Source organism: Anopheles stephensi, chromosome 3 (assembly GCF_013141755.1).
Source record: "Anopheles stephensi strain Indian chromosome 3, UCI_ANSTEP_V1.0, whole genome shotgun sequence".
NCBI lineage: Eukaryota > Metazoa > Arthropoda > Insecta > Diptera > Culicidae > Anopheles > Anopheles stephensi.
In genome coordinates, this window is record NC_050203.1 from 46,743,581 (window position 1) to 46,763,592 (window position 20,012).

General features: G+C 48.2%; 4 protein-coding genes across 4 annotated transcripts; 1 reads left to right on the top strand and 3 right to left on the bottom strand.

The window, feature by feature from the left end:
• The first annotated feature begins 85 nt into the window (after positions 1-85).
• Positions 86-6,494, top strand: LOC118511204 (guanine nucleotide exchange factor subunit Rich). The gene is made up of 13 exons (XM_036053984.1): positions 86-443; positions 540-812; positions 883-1,063; positions 1,127-1,260; positions 1,340-1,705; positions 1,780-1,959; positions 2,035-2,191; positions 2,260-2,408; positions 2,494-2,662; positions 2,743-2,876; positions 2,949-3,608; positions 3,674-4,512; positions 4,572-6,494. Exons 1-13 carry the CDS (start codon positions 309-311, stop codon positions 6,067-6,069), a joined length of 4,875 nt encoding a protein of 1,624 aa, XP_035909877.1. The 5' UTR covers positions 86-308; the 3' UTR covers positions 6,070-6,494.
• Positions 6,371-8,066, bottom strand: LOC118511205 (EP300-interacting inhibitor of differentiation 3). The gene is made up of 5 exons (XM_036053986.1): positions 7,816-8,066; positions 7,470-7,742; positions 7,183-7,416; positions 6,840-7,082; positions 6,371-6,749 (listed from the first exon to the last, which is right to left on the bottom strand). Exons 1-5 carry the CDS (start codon positions 7,891-7,893, stop codon positions 6,678-6,680), a joined length of 900 nt encoding a protein of 299 aa, XP_035909879.1. The 5' UTR covers positions 7,894-8,066; the 3' UTR covers positions 6,371-6,677.
• Positions 8,067-9,684: 1,618 nt separating this feature from the next.
• Positions 9,685-14,838, bottom strand: LOC118509980. The gene is given in 12 exon segments (XM_036051360.1): positions 9,685-10,181; positions 10,257-10,409; positions 10,510-10,886; positions 10,973-11,063; positions 11,066-11,123; positions 11,186-11,346; positions 11,409-11,534; positions 13,086-13,463; positions 13,855-14,147; positions 14,235-14,386; positions 14,450-14,604; positions 14,672-14,838. Coding segments are annotated over 12 exon segments (2,451 nt in total). The 5' UTR covers positions 14,739-14,838; the 3' UTR covers positions 9,685-9,741.
• A 1,981-nt stretch (positions 14,839-16,819) lies between these two features.
• Positions 16,820-19,797, bottom strand: LOC118509981 (single-minded homolog 1-A-like). The gene is made up of 8 exons (XM_036051361.1): positions 19,542-19,797; positions 18,795-18,989; positions 18,126-18,733; positions 17,821-18,026; positions 17,648-17,754; positions 17,439-17,586; positions 16,968-17,367; positions 16,820-16,909 (listed from the first exon to the last, which is right to left on the bottom strand). The coding sequence occupies exons 1-8, from the start codon at positions 19,588-19,590 to the stop codon at positions 16,820-16,822; spliced, it is 1,803 nt and encodes a 600-aa protein (XP_035907254.1). The 5' UTR covers positions 19,591-19,797.
• Positions 19,798-20,012: the final 215 nt, after the last annotated feature.

Here is a 20,012-nt window from a genome sequence, read left to right on the forward strand (position 1 = left end):
TCTATTTGCAAAATTGCAAAATTTTTGAGTTTATAAAACGTCAGCAGATGAAACCACGCTCGTGAAAGACGCGCTAACGTTGTGCATTGTTGTCATTTTCTACTGACGTCTTCATTTTCTGCCTGTTTTTGTACATTTCGCAAACGAAAAATTCCCAATTTCCAGTGCTCAACAATAGTTCCTAGCAGGAAAAATGCAACGCCAATGTCGGTAAAGCGGTACTGTTTTCGTTTGTGCTACCGAATACGTTGCCCCCCGGACCTGCGGAACCAGTCAGCCTGTGCTGCTGACGACGAACCACTCCGAAGATGTACTTCTCAATAGGTTGGCCACGGGTGCTCAATAGTGGCCCGCATCGCAGCATCCGCAAAGTTGTGTGCGATCGGGTGAAAATTTTGTTTGCTGTTCTGGCAGAAGATGCCATCGTTATCTGGTACTCGAAGGTATAATACCGCTGCCGCCCCTGACCAACACTGATTTTACATTCATTACGTTCTAATTACGCGTTTTGTTGTTGTTGTTGTTGTTTTGTGTTGCAGCCCTGTGTCCCAATTACGTCCAAGCTAAGAAGCAAAGAATGTTTGGAAAAGTACGGCGTCAACACGAATGTAGAATGGAAACCAGATTCGAGCATGCTGCTCGTGACGACCGGAGGGACGGCGCAAGGTGGTACCTTGTTCATGTATACGCTAATCGTGAACGATACGCCGAAGGGGGTCTACAATCAAAATGATTCACCGTTCGCCAACCTGCGCCGGGACAGTGCCGAGCTGTTTCTGAAAGAAACCATTCCTTGTTTGAAGCTTTCTTTGGTAAGCTAGATGCTTCAGTGCAGTGATTTGCTACGACGAATCTCACAATGTGGGTTTCTTTCTTTCGCAGACGCATTGTATTTGTCTGTACGTTCCAATTTGTTGTGTGTCGTGCATTAATGTAAATCAAATTGTGATCTCCACCCAAGAGGGACGAATTATTCGCCTGAACTGGGAGGGAGTGGAAGAACGGGATTATGCACTCGACCTCAAACGAATCCCTTTTAGTGTTAACCAGCAAGTTAGCTATGGTAAGTGAGAGCGTGCCTTCACTTGTTTGCAGCGTGAAGTTAACCATCAACATTGAATTGTAGCCGTCCCAATTTTGGAGAAGAATGTGTATGTTTCCTCCATTGATTATTCACCGCTGCTTTGCGGTTTCGGCATCACGTTAAACGATGGCCGTGCAGCCTTTCTCACCGCAAACAACACAAAGTTTGATCCCAACGTAAGTGCGGCATTTCTTCGGCTTGCGGCGTGGCATATGATGCGAACGATACGATTGATTCTGTTTTCTTTTCCTTCAGCAAGTACAAGGAATCTGGTGCCAAAATGTGGATGATGCGACGTGTACCGTCATCAACCACAAGTATCGTCTGATAGCGTTCGGACGAAGGAACTCTCAAACCAACATGTACGTGATCGACGACTTAACGGGCGGCCTGGAGCTCTCGCATAAGCTGTCGTTGAGTGCAAAAGATTTTCCCGGATCGCCAGGCTACGTGCGAGACATGAAGTGGACTCCCGATGGATGTGCTATCATAGTGGCCTGGGGAAACGGAGGAATATCGCTGTGGAGCACGTTCGGGTCGCTTCTGCTCTGCTCACTTGCCTGGGACTATGGGCTGCACGTGGATTTGTCCAAGAGCGATCCATTCAACGTTTTGAGTATGGTTAGTTAATGGTAGCATTTGCTAATGGTTCTGCCGTCCAACCGCCAACTAATCGGACCTGGTCTTCGTTGCAGGATTGGTCAACTGAAGGATATCAATTGCTCATGGTTCGACAGACAAATGAACACACAACTAAATTGGATAATGGCACGCACGAAGCTGCTGAAGCGGGAAACGAGCCTGAATCTGCTATAGCTACAGTATTGGTACAGCTGGATTTTGTTAAAAGCATTCTAACGATCAATCCGTGCATGGTATGGTACCCGAATGGAGGAAGTGCATAAAAACCGCACACTTTCACAACACTCTCACACATCTTTATCTTACAGAGCAATAATTCGTTCCTGTTGCTGCAAGGAGACGATAAGCTGTACATCAACCATGGTGACGTGTTGCAAAACATTTATCCTGCCCACAAATCCAGCTACGATTCCACCAACGAAGGCGACGTTTCGTATTCCGGCAAAGCGGACGAATTTGGCAAAGGTTGTGACATAATGCAAGCACAGTAACGATGGGCGATTTTCATACCAAATTTGCGCTTTCTTCGGCAGATTCAGCTTACATACCGTCGGGAGAACCCGATCCAGTCAACGTCGGGGGCGACAACTACCTTAAATTCAACAGTGTACTATCCGAGAGCAAACACTGGGTGGTGTTAAACCTTCCAACTGCCTACATCTCTTCCAACTGGCCGATTCGGGTAGGGGGAAAAGCTTTCCCGCATGCTGAACAGCAGCTGCGATAGTAACACGTTGCTTGGCATTTCATTCCTTTCACCTCCACAGTACAGTGCAATAGATCATTCCGGGACGAATGTGGCGGTGGCGGGCCGCACTGGCGTAGCATTGTATTCTTTCAATACTCGCAAATGGAAGCTGTTCGGTAACGAAACGCAGGAAAAGGATTTCGTTATAACCGGCGGTTTGCTTTGGTGGAAGGAATTCATTATCATGGGTAAGGAAGCGTCTCTTTCGTGTGCTTTCGTTTGCTCCAGAGGAAGCGCTCACGCATTTCGTTCGCACTCCGTTTTGCAGGTTGTTATTCGCTGATCGGGTTTCACGACGAGCTGCGCATCTACTCGAAGGAAAACAAGCTGGACAATCGATTTGCGGAGATTACAAAAAGTGCCAGTCCGGTGATGCTGATCAATCTATTCCGCGACCAGCTGGTAAGGAATTGGAGTGAGCCTTAACGATGACTCTGCGCCGTGTATAATGTTCTCCCCGTTTCGGTGCGCTAGGTCGTTTTCACATCCGACGGTCACGTGTCAGTATTTGCCCTCAAGCAAACCGAGGAGGACTACAACGGGAGTGACCATCACCGGGTGGAACTGGTAAAGATGCACATTTACGATATCAAAAATGTGTGCATCCATCCGGCGTGCGTGATATCGGTACTGATGACGAGCCTGAAGCACGAAGGTGTGGGATCCGGTGGCATGCAGAAACCGAGCAGCTACGAAAACTCTCTTTCGGAAACGTTGATCATGAACGTGTCGGGCAGGGTGTTGATGGTGCAGACGGACCATCAGCAGCACCATCACGGCACCGGCAGTGCCAGCAACCAGCTTACGTCCACCTGTCTGGCCTCATCGGTAGAGTGTATCTGGGTGTCTGAATCGAACAAGACGCACATCAAGGAATCTCTGTGGTTGTACTGTGGTGGGTACGGTATGCGCGTCTGGCTTCCCGTGTTTCCCCGTACGGGCGAGACTGGGTCGCGCAGTTTACGGCACACGTTCATGAGCAAACGGATCATGCTGTCGTTCACGCTGAAGATCTACCCGCTCGTGATACTGTTCGAGGATGCAATCATACTGGGGGCCGAGAATGACACGCTGCTGTACACAAGCGATCCGACGGTTTATTTTTCGCTGCCATACAACGCGTTGAAACGAACGGTACGTATCGGGGCAACGAGTAAAGCGACGGCACAGTTCTCAGTGTTTTTGTTCCCCCTCCACAGAGTCAAGTCTATTTGCACCAGATATTGCGCCAGCTGATTCGTCGCAACCTTGGCTACAATGCTTGGGAGATTGCACGATGCTGCACGAACCTGCCGTACTTTCCCCACTCGCTCGAGCTGCTGCTGCACGAGGTGCTGGAGGAGGAAGCGACCAGCAAGGAACCGATACCGGACGCATTGCTGCCGAGTGTGCTCGAGTTCATCCAGGAGTTTCCCGTCTACCTGCAAACGGTTGTGCAGTGTGCTCGCAAAACCGAAATTGCCCTCTGGCCGTACCTGTTCTCGAGCGCCGGCAAACCGAAGGAACTGTTTCAGAAGTGTATGGCCGCTCGGCAGCTGCATACGGCCGCAAGCTATTTGATTATCCTGCAGAACCTTGAACCATCCTCCGTCAGCCGGCAGTACGCGACGGTTCTGCTAGATACGGCACTGGAACAGTTGGATTGGCCGCTGGCAAAAGATTTGGTACGGTTCCTGCGTGCGATCGATCCGAACGATGTGGAATCTCCGCGCTCGTCGTACGTGTTTGGCAACAAGTTCGGGGGATTGATTGCTTCCGTGCCGCCGGCACCCAATGCGGAAGATCTGAGTCTGATCTTGGGAAGCAGCATGGCGAGGGGTCGAAGCTTCTCCACCACCATCCCATACCCTAAAGCAAGCGAGGGGGCCGCTACGGTGGTAAACAAAGAGAAGAACATCATGTTCAATAATCCCGCAGCAGCAGCAGCAGCAGCAGCCGCGCAACAGAGCGGTGGAACGCTGAATTCGGTCAACGATGCGTCTGGTGAACGCCAGATCTTACGAAGGAAGAAAAGTGTGCCAAATACTCAAAAAGAATGGTAAGAGTAGCTTTAGCGATGGCGAGGGATAGTCGATTAGCGTTCCTTTTCTATTGCAGCGATTCGTCCACGGCGGAAGAATTCTTCATCGATGTGGTTCTGCAACGGCATGCGCGTAGATTTTTGCAGCTCCGTAAGCTGGAGGATCTCGGGTACATGAGCGCCACGCTAGACTTCCATCTGGTCGGATGGTTGAACCGCGAAAAGGATCGAGCCGCGCGGATAGAGGACTTTGTGAATGCCCTCAAGTCGCTGCACGACGAGCTTGATTGGCCGAAACCTTGTTTGGATCTAACGTTGCTTCCAAACCCCATGGCTCCACCGCACATGCACTCTGAATCGTCCCCGTCGCCCTCCTCGAACCTGTCGAACAAATCACCACTGTCCGAGCTAACCACAGGGCGTACCGTCGATTCGGGGTACAATAGTCTGTCCTTTGTGCGACCGATGGCTACAAACGGTGGTGCGATGGCTGCTGCTGCTACAGCAACCGACGACCGGCCAGTAGAACCGCTCCAGGGACAAAAGGAACAGCGGCAGGAAAATGTGCCCACTTCCCCGATCGGTGCTGACCCGTTGGGCAGTACGGCTGAGGCGAATCTGATGCCGCTAAACGACACCGCAAGCGTACTCTCGGAAGCTGCCCAACCCAACTGGCCGGATGAAATGTCCACCGTGTGCGGTGCAGGTGGCATGATGAGCTTAACGCTCGGCGAACAAAGCTTCAGCCAAGCGATGGAGAAAAACATTTCCAAACAGAGCAAATCGATCCGGCGCAAGCAGCACAAGCTCGAAATTCGTATGCGCTACCTGCTGCAGATCTTCTCCGAGGCCAACTGCTACGAGTTTGCGCTTCTGCTCTCCGTGCTGTTGCTCGATGTGGCCTCGGTGGGGCGAATAACGAACGCGGCAATACGCTCGAAATCGCTCGTAGTCTGCCGACAGCTGCGCAACGGGTTAAAGGATATGACGCGCTGGAGCTTTAACGAGTGTCTCGCTTACCGGCCGTTCATGATTGCGCTGCAGCCACAGCTGGCCGTGCTGGACAAGTTTGTCATCCAGCAGGAATCAATTCCGTCGCTGATGCACACGACAGCCGTAACCGGCGTGTCGGCCTTTTCGCCGCTTGTGATGGGCAGCATGCACACTTTCCGTGACTCGGATGTTGTTCCCGGGCAGGGGACGGGCGTCGGTGGAAGTAAAGGCATCAGTCAAACGCAGGCAGATGCTAGACATGGTGGCAACGCCAGCTCAAACAGCACCACGCAACGCATGGGCTCGACGGGGACGTTGGGAAGTGTGCCGCTATCGTCGGGCAGTGCTGGTGGAACGAGCCGCATCGTTGTCGATGGAGCAGCCAGCATGCGCAGTGGCAGCGGTCAGCGGGACACGCTTGGCCAGAAGTACACGACGGCTCACACTTTCGCCCGCTCGGTGTCGGACCTGGAGGTGGCAAACATACGGAAAATTGCGCAGGGCAAATCCGTAACCGATAGTCGCTCGGTTGCAGCGACCGCAATTTCCGAGGAACCGGAACGCACGTGCAATGTTATGTAAAATGTACTCATGCCGAGTTGGAGAAAGGCAAACGGTGAAAAGGTGCTATAGCAAATTATAATCTATCTTACTTTAGGCACGTAAGGGGGATGAGCAGTTGGAAGAGGAACGGAAGAAGCAGATATTTAATATATATATACATACAAAACCCAATCGAATGAATCGTAGTTTCGTCTCGGTCATTAACACCTAGTTCCGTCCATTGGCGGTGCAGTTTGCAAACTCTCGTACTCTGTTTTTCAGAACTAATAATAGGAAATAAAACTAATTGTAAAAGGAAAGGAAATGTCTCAAATAGTGGTGGTTTTCGCACACTAAGCGTGGCTGTGTGGCGCGTGCACTTAGTGGACATTTTTAAGAAAATTTAATTGCCATTACATTCCTTTAGCATTACAATAAAATATTTGGCGTTACTTAAATAAAAATTGTTACCTTAATTTGCGTTTCTTATGCCGCTTGCGCAATCCCATAACCGGGATGTGCGACTGCCAAAAACTTTAACCTTCTATAGAAAGCGACCCCAAATCAGGAGATTACAGCTAAATGGCAAATAATACCTTACCGAGATTGCTTTATACAGGTTCCGGCGATGGGTTTTCTATCGTGCTCTAGGATGCATCCGGCAAATCTCGATCGATCGTAAGGATGGGCCTTTTCAATTTGTATTGTTTGACAGCGCCCTAAAGTTGGACGAATGGTGAAAGTTAGAAAATGCCGACGATTTTTTGTTTAACATCCTTAGCTCTACGTTAACCTTTGCAGTCACTTACCTGCCATTTGGAAAAGTTTAAAGATAGTACGGCCTGCACGTTATCATCATTGCGCTTGTTCTGTTTCTTTTCATTGTCCGTGGTGGGACGTACGGACAAAACATTGTCAACGTTTTCCAAAGCGACCGCCCCGTCACGTATCAGAAAGGACAGCTGGAACGCTGTATCGATGGTGTTCATGTAATCACCCGGATCGGTTATGAGCTGAAGGTAGGGTACCGGTGACCCTCTTGCCTGGTATATCTGCAAAAGCAGGAAAGTAGGAATTGTTGAGAGCAAGAAGTAGAAATGCTACTAAATATGCTATAAATATGCCACGGCTCTCAAAAACCAAACACCCAACCTGTTTTAGTTGCTCCATGATGCCCTGAAGCTTCCGCGCATCTGCTTCCTCCTGATGGAGGGTGGTAACGGTTTCTGGCTTGCGCGCTACGCCCAGCTCCTGGCGTTGACGACGACGGCGCTCCTTCACGCTTCTTTCAACCGGCACGGGTTGAAATTCAAACAGACCCAGCAAACAGGGCGAATGTTTCGACATGCGGAATGCTTTAATGCCCAACGTCCCTACACTTTGCCACTGCAAGTGATCACCGGAATCGCCAAGGCTTTGCGTTCTGGAATGAAACAAACATTTTCAGCCTTTTGTGCCATTGGCCTGGCTGCCATCAACCTACTATTGCCTCGGTTAGCTTCTTCGTCGCAAAACTGCGAGCTTTCGCTTTTCTGCAATGCCGCACCGACTAAATCATGGCCCATTTTTACGATCTGAACGTTCATGTTCATTTCTGAGGCATTTTCTAACCGTTGGTTTGTGATGCCCTGATGCAGTGTGTCGGTTTGCCGGAGGATCGATGTAACACCCTGGAAAATGCTGACCGCATCTTCCGTTTGTGTTCGGAAGCGCTGAAAGGGAAATCAGCGTGTGAAGATAGTTGTTCGTTCCAATTCCGTTCCATTTTGTACTGTTCTATCCTACCGAGATCATGTCCAAGATCCAGAAGCTCATGATATTGCCTTCTGCGTTGAAGTGCATCGTTCGAGCTGTTAAGCACATCCGATGTTGATGGTTCCATTTTATAGTTGAATGAATACACACAATACGAAAATACAATCCTACCTAATGTAGATTAAGTGTAATGAAACAAAAATAGACGGCGGAAAGGCCGAACGGATTCTGCTGTTCCAACTAAACACAAACAAAAATGCCGCTCTTTTGTATGTGCGAGCGGTTTGTGGCTGTCAAAAGCTGGCAATGACAGGTTAAGAAGCGATTACACTGATGATTTTATGTTAACCCTTGTCATCGTCCACCGAATATCTAGATTATCATCGCATTATTCGTTGGGAACGATTGTGCGTAACACAAGTATAAAGCCATTGAATTGGAATAGGAAATAAATGCCATTATTGCATATTGATTGGCGGTAATGAACGTTGGATCACTTCTCAAATTATCCAACCTCAACCAGCCGTTGTTAGCTTCCTTGACTTGATTATACCCTTAGTAGGCTAGTCCTGCGTATGGAGAGATTGCAATCGAACGGTATTTGGTATTCCCCGGTCCTGCCGAGGCGTCGCTACGATACTGGCGTTGCTGGGGCTATCAGAGTGCTCCATGTTCAAGAAATAGTTGTACATATTCTATTCATATCTGGGGGGCCCTAATACAGATTCGGCCTCCACACGGCAGGACAAGGTTTCACCTCGACGATAGAAGTTGCCGTTCGGACAAGCAGCGATCTTTGCCTTCTCGACACCAGTGGCGGGTTTAACAGTACGCAGACTGAGCGGCCGAAATGGGTTCCGAGTAGTGTTGGGAGAATCGGAACTCTCAAGATTCCAAGATCCAATCCCACCGGACATTACGTCCTGGGTGAATCGTAAGGTCATGGATTTCTCCGGAGCTACTTCGTCGACAAAGGCATCATGGACGGATCGCCAAATACCCAGTGTGTGAAAACACCGTGGAGGATGTCGAGCACGTCATGTTCCACTGTCCACAGTTCACTCGGGCGCAGCAGGAGATGCAACAGCAGTGCCACGATGAACAATCTAGAGACGGAAATGTGTGCCAGCAGCAGCACACGGACGTTATGGCAACGGAGGAGCGGATTGGAGCAGCAGTGGCAGAAGGAAGTCGTGTAGCAGCAGCAGCAGCAGCAGCAGAAGCAGCAGCAGCAGCAGCAGCAGCAGTAGCAGCAGCAGCAGTACAGACAACTAGGACGACGACAACAGCAAAGGTGTACCGCATCACACACGTCCCTACATGGAGTACTACGCACTTCAGCGCAGCGGCAGGGGTCGGATCAGGTCGAGGAGTGGTTTAGTGAGGTCCCGCCGGTTGCCAGATCCGGCCTAGTGTCACGGTGAATCTCACATAACCCAGATCCGGGAGCACTGTCATGCCGTGACGTGCCTCCGAGACGGTTTCCCTTTTGAAGGGTCCCTCCTCATTAACAAAAAAAAAATCCAATCTCTAGAAAAAATCTGATCAGATTGGATGACGGATTCGAATCCCATTCGATTGGGGTTTGATTGCTCACGAAGACGGAAAACAGTGTCATAACGGGATGAATTCTGAATTCAGATTGTGAGATTCGAGTCCCAATTAGGCTTGGGATTTGAAGGTTCGAATTTTCGGTGGGATTCATTTTTCTCAACACTAGTTCAGAGCTCACATGAGGTCGAAATTAACAAGTACCTCTCCGCCGATCAGCAGATTTGATGTGGTCCTACACGAAATATAAGTTTAGATCCAATCCGCTATAGTTCGTAGTTCCTCAATCTCATGTCTAACGGTCTAAGCCCAATCTATTCCACAACGAACTTTGAAAGCTAGGGCCAATGAGGTTCTTCCAGGATAAAAAGGCATTTCTTTATTTAGGATTGTGCCGTGCAATATTCATATCATGTTTTCTTTCGGGAGTAAACTAAAAACCATAAACACATAGCACAGCACAGCTGAAACAAACATAATCCTATCCATAAAAACGGTAACCACATTGGGTTGTTGCTGTTCCGCATAACCTTCACGCTTAGTTGGTGCATCGCTATCTGGGGCATCCGAAACTAGATTGACGTTGTCCCCATCAACGTGATCAGAGCGCGATCTATTCGAATTGCCTCCGTCCGCATTTGCATTTTCGGTTGTATCCTCAGCTTTGCTACCGATCGGTTCCTCCGTTTGAAGAAACGCTTTCCCAAACCTCGTAGAAGCTACTCGGAACGCAAGCTTATCGACCAACCGCTCCGTACCGTCAGCCTTCGATGCAGAGTGTCTCAAAATGATGGTAAAAGCCAACATTAGCACGTTGATCACAAGTGAATCGCGGAAGAAAAGCACTGTAAATGAGGATGTAACAATGAAGGCATTGTTTGAACTCAAGTTTATGTTGGGAGGAACATAAAATATCTTACGCATTTTGGGGACAGCTTCGCCGTGGTACGGTACACGCCAGTACAGGTACTCCATGTAGGTAAAGTGCCCCACGCAGGTGGCACACAGTATGTACAGTCGCTCCGTACTGCCACTGTTCATCCATAGCACAGCTAAATCTATTATGATCATCACTGGAAGCGTTTAGAGAAAAAATCCAAAAAGTTCCAAAACTGCACTTATACTGACTGCAGGCTCTGGCCAGGCTTTGCACAATTCAGTTCAGCTACTCACAGAATCCTGGCGTCAAAATCGCCCCATAGATGGCAATGTGTCGTTCCAGTGTGAACACATACTCCAGCGAGGGGTAGCTCGTATTGTCAGGCAGGAAAATGTGCAGCAAGATTGAAGATTGGATCTTCCATTCGGCGTGCGACACCTCGATGCCGCTGGTCGATACGTTCGACATGCGGCTGATGTTGATTTGGTTCACATTTTCCAGCCACGCACCAAGGAACATTGTACACTTGAGACTGTCAAACGGCCAGTTGGCGGTATTGCTGACACAGAGCGCTTCATACTGGCACGGAGGAACGCATATAACCATTCCGGTCTGCTTCACCTCACAGTGGTGGTTGGCACAAGCGCTATGACCATTGCCACTCTTCAGGCTATCTCGTGAAAGGAAAGGGTCGGTCTATATCGGTTAGTTTGGCCCGGAAGTATGAGTCTTCTGTCCCGTGGAAAAATTACTCACTTGTGAAATGCAACAAACGTGGGACGCCACAGCTCGCTCGATTCGACGACTAGCTTATCGAATCCGTACTCAGCACGATCCCAGGTCAGAACTCATCCTTCCAGGAGAGGCTCATCCACACGTACAGGAACAGTGTGGATTTTTCCTCACTCTTGTAATGATTAAAACAGTTGGTAAATTGAACTCGTCCGTTGCACTGTGGAAGTAACGTACCACATCGAAGTTTTGGACATGCATGGACGCTGTCACGTTAATTGCCGTATTATGGTCCTTCACTGGTCGTTCGCTTTTGTCGTAGTTGAAGCAAAACAGATTCCTCTTAAGCTTCACCTCCTTGTTTGGAGCATCGCCAGTACTGTCACAGTTGAATGTGGCTATAAATGTCAGTATAAGACCCGTTACTAATATGCAGTGCACGACATAAAGTGTCCCTTACCGCCATGCCTTAGACATAGAAGCACAACGAATATAACAGAACAGTATTTGAACATGTTCAATCTTGGCAATGTGTATCGAACTGCACTAAATGTACAACTGAGGCTTCCTTTTCGGCCAAGAGTCACTCAGTTGCCGGTTCTAGAAGTATCTGAAATGGAATGATAAAAATTGTACGCCCACAAGTAGCAAGTGGCGATAATTTACACCCCCGGAGTGAGTTTTTCTGATGAAGCAGGAATTTAAAGATACCACTTGTCAATAAAGCTGGTTTTTCGAAACTCTTCAACTGCATAATCCCTCCATTTGTTGGTCTGTTTGTTTATGTTTTGGCGCTACGATCTGGAGAGTTATCAAGCTGCAATTTTACCTTTAGCTGGGTAGTCATTACTGCGTACGGCGAGATGATCCGAACGGGATTCGATCCCCGGATCTTTCGAGGCGTCGCTACGATACTGGCGTTGCTCGACCTGTCACAACTTACCAAACAACAGGTCCCGATTACAGTGGATTTTGGCAAGATATTTGGAGGCCCCGAGCGGAATGTCAGTTGAGGCCTCTCTAATTGTGATATAAGAGGGAACCATAAGGATTTCTCTCACCGATGAGGCCCCCCTGACTTGTTGGTCAGTTTGTTTATGTTTTGACGCTACGATCTGGAGAGTTATCAAGCTGCAATTTTACCTTTAGCGGGATAGTCATTACTGCGTACGGGTTGATGATCCGAACGGGATTCGATCCCCGGATCTTTCGAAGCGTCGCTACGATACCGGCGTTGCTCGAACTGTCACGTTTTACCAAACAACAGGTCCCGATTACAGTGGTGGGTCAAGATATTTGGAGGTAGCCCCGAGCGGAATGTCAGTTGAAGCCTCTCTATTGTGATATTTGTGATATAAGAGGGAACCATAAGAATTTCTCTCACCGATGAGGCCCCCCTGACCGGCGAGGCCCGGAGCAGCCGCTCCATCTGCTCCTAGGATAATCCGCCTCAGCCCGGCAATTTTCTAGGACCCTCCCAACTGGCCCCTAGACGACATCCTCTCATCATCTGCTATAGTTTTCTGTTGGATTCTGGTCCATTCCAGAAATCGACGGCCAAAACCGACTGGTCGAAAGAAGGTCGGCTTCGTAATGCCGAACCACACAGCGCACATTCACGCCGACACGGCATCGCTTCACTAACACAATAGTCGCTCAACACTGGAACACCTCCTGGCACAGCTTCGAACTCTCCAGAGATTCCAGACACATCCAACGAGTCCTTCCCGGATTCGCATCGGCCACACCCGCTTGACATGATGGCATAGACAGGAAAGAGGCCAATGATGTCTCAAAGACCCAAAACCCCTCTGCATGAGGAGGCCCCTGAACGAATTAGCGCAAGTGGCGCTAATTTCATTTCCCCGGAATGAGTTTTGCTGTTGAACCTGGAATATAAGGTTTGCGGCACAGTTCACAATGAAGCTGGTGTCTCGTGGTTGGATAATTTCATGCCTGTATAATTCGATTTTTATTCCATCGAGCAGTTGGTGAGCCGTGATGAAGCGATCGGTAACGAATGCCTGGTAAATGATCGTAGGCATTATTTTTGCGACATATTACTGATCCCCACTACTACACTAATACGTCTTGCTTGGTATCAACGTGAATAGCATAGCCACATAGCAAACCATACAGCACAGAAGTATCGTCCGGTCGATAAACATGATCACTAAATCGGTTCGATGTTGCTCGCCATCACTCGCGGCGGCTGGTGTAGAAGCGTTATCGACTCCATTAACAACTAGCGTGACCGTATCACCGTTCCCATTTTCCATCGGTCGATAATGTTCCCGGTCCGTTTGAGCTTCCTCCCGAATTGGACGTGTTTGTTTTGGATTGTTTGAATGGTCCGAGTGGAGCCACACGCGCCCAAAGCTCGTCGAAGCTACCTTAACCGCTAACCGATCGATCAATCGTTCCGAGCTGCACGTCCTCGGAGCGGTATGTCTCAGAACGATGGTGAAAATTAGCATCAGCACGTTGATGAGCAGTGAGTCGCGGAAGAAAAGCACTGAAAGAATGAGCACGAAGGCAAGGTGTCACAGCAGGTGTCCCTTGCATTATTCAAACTGATAGAGGACTTACATATTTTGGGCACGTCCCTGGTGTTGTATGCCAGATGCCAGTAGATGTACTCCAGGTAGATGTAGTGGCCCAAACACGTTACGGAAAGGAATGTACAGCCTCTCGGGGCTTGCGCTGTTCATCCATAGGACAGCCAAACTGACTACTACCAACACTGAACAGAGCAGAAAAGAAAATGTTTCCGGAGTTAAAAAAAAACGGATCCGCTTTAGCGCTTCCGCTTCCGGCACTTACTAAACCCGGGTCCCATGACGGCAAGTATACACGCCCATGTGTCTTTCCAAAATAAACTTGTAGCTTATGAATGGATAGTCTTCAAAACTCGTTGCTACTCGAGATGTCACATTGGGACGTGACAAGTTTCCAGCTGGATTGCTCCTTTAAGTACTGCCGTGACACGTTGGATTGCGTCGTGATGTTGAGCGTGTTTGCATACTCTAGCCAGGTGCTTAGGTACAACGAACAGTCCATCACATCGTACGGCCAGTCGGAATTCGTACTGTAACAGTGTAGCTCGAAGTTGCAGGGTGATATGCACGAAACGTTACCATTGTGCTTCAACTCGCACTGATGGTCGCGGCAGGATTTTTGAAGCGTGCCTGCTGGTTTGCTGATGATATAGAGAGAAAGCGAAGACCAGTGAAAGACGAACTTCATCACCGATCTGGTTGTGCATCGCGTACAGCAGTCCACTCACCTGTCTAAGGTCTCGATCGTTGGTCGCCACAGTTCACTCGAGTCGATGTTTAGCATCTCCATTCCATAGTCCGCTCGGTCCCAGGTTAGAAATTCGTCCATCCAGCTGAGCGACATCCAAACGGACAAATACAAGGAAGGCTCGCTTTGCCTCTGGAAACACACACACAGATGTCGGTATCACAGAAACTAGAAGCATCTCAAATAGAATCTTACCACGTAGTACTCTTTCAAAAACATCTGCGTGGTGACATTCACTGTAGTGTTGTGATTCCGAACGGGACGCTCTGTTTTGTCGTAATTGGAGCATAACAGTTTCTTGAGCAGTTTTCCCTCTATCGAAGAAGGATCGCCGTCGCAGCTGATCGTGGCTGGAAGTGAGGAGCGCGTCGATCTGTTAAGAATGCCTGTAAAGCCTGCAAAGGAATACGATCTTACCAACGTAACTCGTGTGCAACAGCACAAGGAAGGTGATTGAGTAGGCAAGAAAGATCGTTTTAAGCATGTTGAAGTGTATTGAAGCTTAATTCTAACTAAAAGCTGGCTTGATCGCGTTGCAGAACAAGTGCAGTAGAATTAATTCAAAACTGGTATGCGCGATGCAGGCAAGCACCGTTCTATTTATAATTCAACACTTGCAAACCCGCCCACTTACGCTATATAGTGCCGATTCGTTCAATTTACGCAAATCGTGATAAAGCTAGATAAGTGTACGATTCTGAGTACAATAATAAAGCTCCATATTAAACCGGAAGCTACGTTTCTAGCTGCATGAATGATAACAACAGCCAGAAGGTTGGTACGTCATTCGTGGTTGAGGGGCCGAGATACAGGAAACATAACGTTCACCACGACGCAGGGGCAAAGCGGGGTATCTAGGTAAACAGATCTAGACTTGTGATGTGCGAATGTGGATATTGTGGATGAATGTGGATGAAAGATCGGACACTGTTCGCTTGGAAACAGTCCACCCCAAGTAGTGATTTTGGGTGAAGTAGTGAGCTTTCCGGATGGTACTGTCACGAAAATGTTTACGCAACAACTCGAAGCTGGTAAGCCCTGGGAGTTATCTCTAAGCATGATTCATTAAAGACACCTACAGTTTTTCCTTAACGGTTTATAGTAAGGTATTAGCATAATTCCCTTTCTAAGGCATCAAACTAAAACTTACTCTCTTGTTTATAATACTCCTGCTCATTACTTTGTGTTTTGTTGTCTTGCAATGAAACAATCACATTTTCTACAAATTTCATGACATTCGATTAGTAAAATATGCTAAAAATCCTTATCTTCCTATATTTGAGCAACCACTTTCCATATCCGCACTCATCGAATAACTTCCTACACGCGGAATACATTAAAATTTTCTTCTTCTTCCTTGGCACTACAACCTCGAGAGGTTTCGGTCTGCCATTTCTGGTTTTCAGTGACTTTATTTTACCTGGAGCTGAAAAGCTTCCCGTACGCAGGGCTGACTACTTTGCCATGAGTAATATTAAATCACAGAAAGTCAGAAATGGCAAGTCGAGACCTCTAAAGGTTGTAGTGCCAAGGAAGAAGAAGAAGAAGGACAATAAGTGTGCTGCGTACTGGAAGACGGTTTGGATGGGATTTGAATCCCGGGGTGTTCCTGTCGTGCGAAGACAAGTGCCGCTATCGCAAAGCAGTCAAAGGCTCAAATCAATTGTCACATTCAATATAAACAGCTTGTAAACAACTCAACGCATAATGATATCAATGAACACAAATTGAAGATAATGAAGGTTTTATGCAGAAAAACATCAAATTTGCATGCTACGGTCTCAAATTCCAAAATACAGCGAAGTTTTAAAATTGTTTTAAGTGATAAGAAGTTCGACACATTGCAAGAATAATTTCCAAAAATGAGGCTAAGCTTCATAATTCATAGCATTTAGAGTTGCATGAAGGAACTCATCAGCTGTTCAACGTGCAGCTACTGTTTGCATGAATGAACAGAAGCTCTCTCTCTCTCTCTCTCTCTCTCTCTCTCTCTCTCTCTCTGGACGATCAGAGTAAAGTTGCATTGATATGACAATTTTTGTTGATAATTTTTCTGCAGAACTACAAACTGTTAGCGAGCCATTAAAACAATTATTTTCGTTGTGGATTCGACTAAATGAACCATACTAAAGTCCTAGAGCTAATTAATAGCATTTAAAACCAATATCTACCGGTATAGGCAGCATTCCTTTATGATCTTTCGCCGTATTCAATAAGAAAATACTGTACGACAAAGATCAAGTTGATATTACAAATACTGGCAACATTTTATGTATTTTATTTGACAAAATAGTCTTTCGCTGTAGGTTGGAACTTCTAGCCTATATTAATTTCGCATAAGTGAATAGCTAAAGTATCGAATACTAAAAAATAAGTCATAGATTGGATTGTTCGGTTTGAAGCAGCGCAATCAATGAAAGCAGAGCAAAACGATAAATGAACACTATTTCTATGAGCATCCCTAACGGACACAGATTCATGAATGATCGCACTGGCACAAGGACGAATTAATATCACTGGAGTAATAGCTACTGTTGGCATCGCATTTCGCATCGCGCATCCCAACTACGCCGTATCGGACCCGCTCGTACTGACGGAGCAGGAGCGAAGGATCAATTCCCGATCCGGTGGATGCGTGTCGTACGTCGAGTAGAGCTGTTCGTAGAAAGGATCCAAAAAGTCGCACACGGGGAATGACTGTGCGTCCTCGAACGGGTAAGCTATGCTGCGTCTGGTTGGTGAACTGAGACTGAGACTGATCGTAGCAGAGATCGGACGGTAGGAACGAATCATCATTTCCGCTTCCGTTTAGCTCGGCGATCATGCTCTCGTTCGAATCGAGAGTATGATGGAACTGGAGGAAATTGTCCATCTCATTGCTTGACTCGATATACGGTGTGGGATACGCTTCCGGGAGCGGAATCATTGGCGGTGCGCCATTATGCGTCTTTTCCGTGCCAATTGCTTGGCCAGGTGATGAGCGCGAATGAGCTGATACATGGAAGGTTGGTGGAGCTGATGGCGAAGGATTAACCTGATCGAAATGTGGTCGTAACATCGTTGATATCGGCTCCTGATTATCGTTCAGTTGTAGATTTTGCACTTCAAAATCACTGCAAGGAAAAAGCGCATCGGATATCGTTAGGGCCTGTGGCTACAAAATACTGAACGTGTGCAACCATACCTCAGAACGTAATTGACACTAACGACGCAGTGTGGTCTAGAGGACCGAGTATTATGCACGATCGTGGCATACGATTGTACCCATCGCCAACCTCCTCCCTTGGTCAGAAATCGGTAGTACTTTGTTATCGTTTGGCCTTTCTGCAAAACTGTAGAACATATGGGTAAGTTTCACTGAAAAGATTCTACTCTAAGCAGCTCAATACTTACGCGTTTGATGGGCTTGTCTAATGTGGACAACGTCCGCCGCATGGATGTACCGGTAGAGCGTGTTTTCAATCAGATCCTGTGGTTCGTAGCCTGTCAGTTGTGAAACTCTGGTGATGAAAATAAACCTGTCAGCGGCACGGCTTATCGTTTGGGTTATAAGCTTAACAACTTACTTCGCATCGAGAAAGATCAGCTTCAGATCTAAGCTCGATCGGAACATGAACATGTTTTGATGCAGTTTGACTTCCGTCGCTGCCGAGGGCGATAGCGAATGGCCAACGGCAACTAGGCCGAGATTTTGAATGCAGCAATATCCGGGCGCGTTGGGTGACTCGTGTGGAAAGACGCGTGCTTTCAAGTATCCAGAGCACTGGATGACCTGAGGAAAAGGGGAAGATCGAACAAACACAACTCACAGCTTAGTGTTGTAGGCTTGAAGAACAATTTGGAGCAGCGGCGTAGATGCAACACTAGCTACCTTATATCCGGACGATGTGAGTCCAGCATTACGTTTGGCAAGAACGCAGCGCATCCGCAGGAAGAAGGTGCGCTCCATTTCGATCACGTACGATCGCTGCTGCTGACTGAAACTGTGCCGATGGTTAGGTTGATGAAGGTTCTGCGCAGATGGTAGCTCAGTTGGTGGCCGTGGTGTGCCAAGTGTCGCAGGTGTCGATGCTACTGATGAAGTGTCACTGTACACTGGGGAGGTGCCTGCAAACCCAGCGGCGAATGATTGCGCCTGGGCACCTAGCGGTCCAGTTGCATGGTGCTGGTATATGGTACTCGCATCCGGAAGGTTGTGCGGTGCGGGATAAGCTTGCGGTAACGCTAGGATGCCCGCCATTTCCTCCTGATCGTACGCGTGGATGTATTCGTAGATCGAGTTGCCCGTAAGCTCCACCTGGCTAAGCCCGAGATGTACCGATGCCGTCTCGGAAATGTACGTGATTTTGCCATCCGGTGCAACGACGAAGATGAAACCATCGAGCGTTTGGAGCAAATGTGACCCGAGCTCCTTAATGCTCGTATCGCGTGCGCTCGGATGGTGCGTGGATCGTTCCGAACCCCATGCAGTGCCAAGTCCTAGAGCAAGATTGGGGGTTAGTATCATCCCCTTTCGGAAACCACCAGCTGGAGTACTTACCTTCGGGAAAGATTTGTCTCATCTTCAGGTACGATGTGGTGAGCCGAATGATGGACGCTTTGTCAAGCTGTGACGTGATGGCACTCGGTAATGGTAGCAGCTTGGCCAGCTCGAGAAACTCCACATTTTCTTTCTCGCGACGGGAACGGGCAGCATTTTTGCTTTTCTCCTTCATGGCACAGCGAGCGGATAAACCTGGAGGAGTGGGATAGAATGGATGGTTTAGAGTGGCGTTCGGTTGCAGTGGGGAACAGATGGCACAAACGATCTACATCGATGGAGCACTAGAAGATCACCCAAGAAGATCTGCACCCCAGGTCAAGACACTCTGTTACAGATCTGTTTCGGAATAGATCTTACTTATCCTTAACTAATGCCTGCCCCAAGCCACTAATCAATTGAACGAACACAAGCTACCGCCAAGTGATGCTGGCTTTGTTAATGGCAGCAGCAGCATCCATTTTTCTTGAATGCTTCCGTCAATTCACACTCCTCGATTGATCCCGCTCTAGCGTGTGCGTGCCGTCCTGTTTCCTCTACCTTTCCGAACTCTACCCTACGCCATTCTTCGCGGGTGCTGCATCTATCGCTGTCTGTTCCGGGACCACACATCTTACGCCACTTGTGTTTTCATTCTCTTTCGCTCCCGCTTCAAGCAAGCTCGCTGTCAAGCAAAGCTTCCCACGTACAGCGATCATCGATTACGTGCCCAAGCTGCGATCGGGCCCCGACAATTTAAAAGCTTACCCAATATGTTTTGATTACTATCGGCGCACGGCTTCCGTAGGACTTTCATCTTGGCGGCTGCACGTTTCTGACGGATGTTTGAGTGCGGGGTGCTAATGAGAAACGATAATGCTACCACCGTCCCGAGCGATTTGTTCTGATCGAGCACGTCCGGAAGATTGCTAGTGACGTGAAATGTTGAATCCGGACCGGGAAAGTACAGCAATCACTACACCGCGTGTTTGCACCTTGCTCGTCCAATAGCCTAACTCTAATTGCGTTTACCGATTGTTTGCCGGCCTAGAGCTCAGTTCCCGGCCGGGGCTGGCTGGTGCAGGTGAAAATGCAACCGGTGGAGGTGTAAAATATGGGCGGTGCATACGGCACAAGAGGAAAGAAAAACAGAAGAACGGACGATGGACGAAAGGAAAGGAAGGAAAACGGTTTGCTTTCCCATGCACTTTGCACCGTGTCTGTGTGTTTATTGGCAAT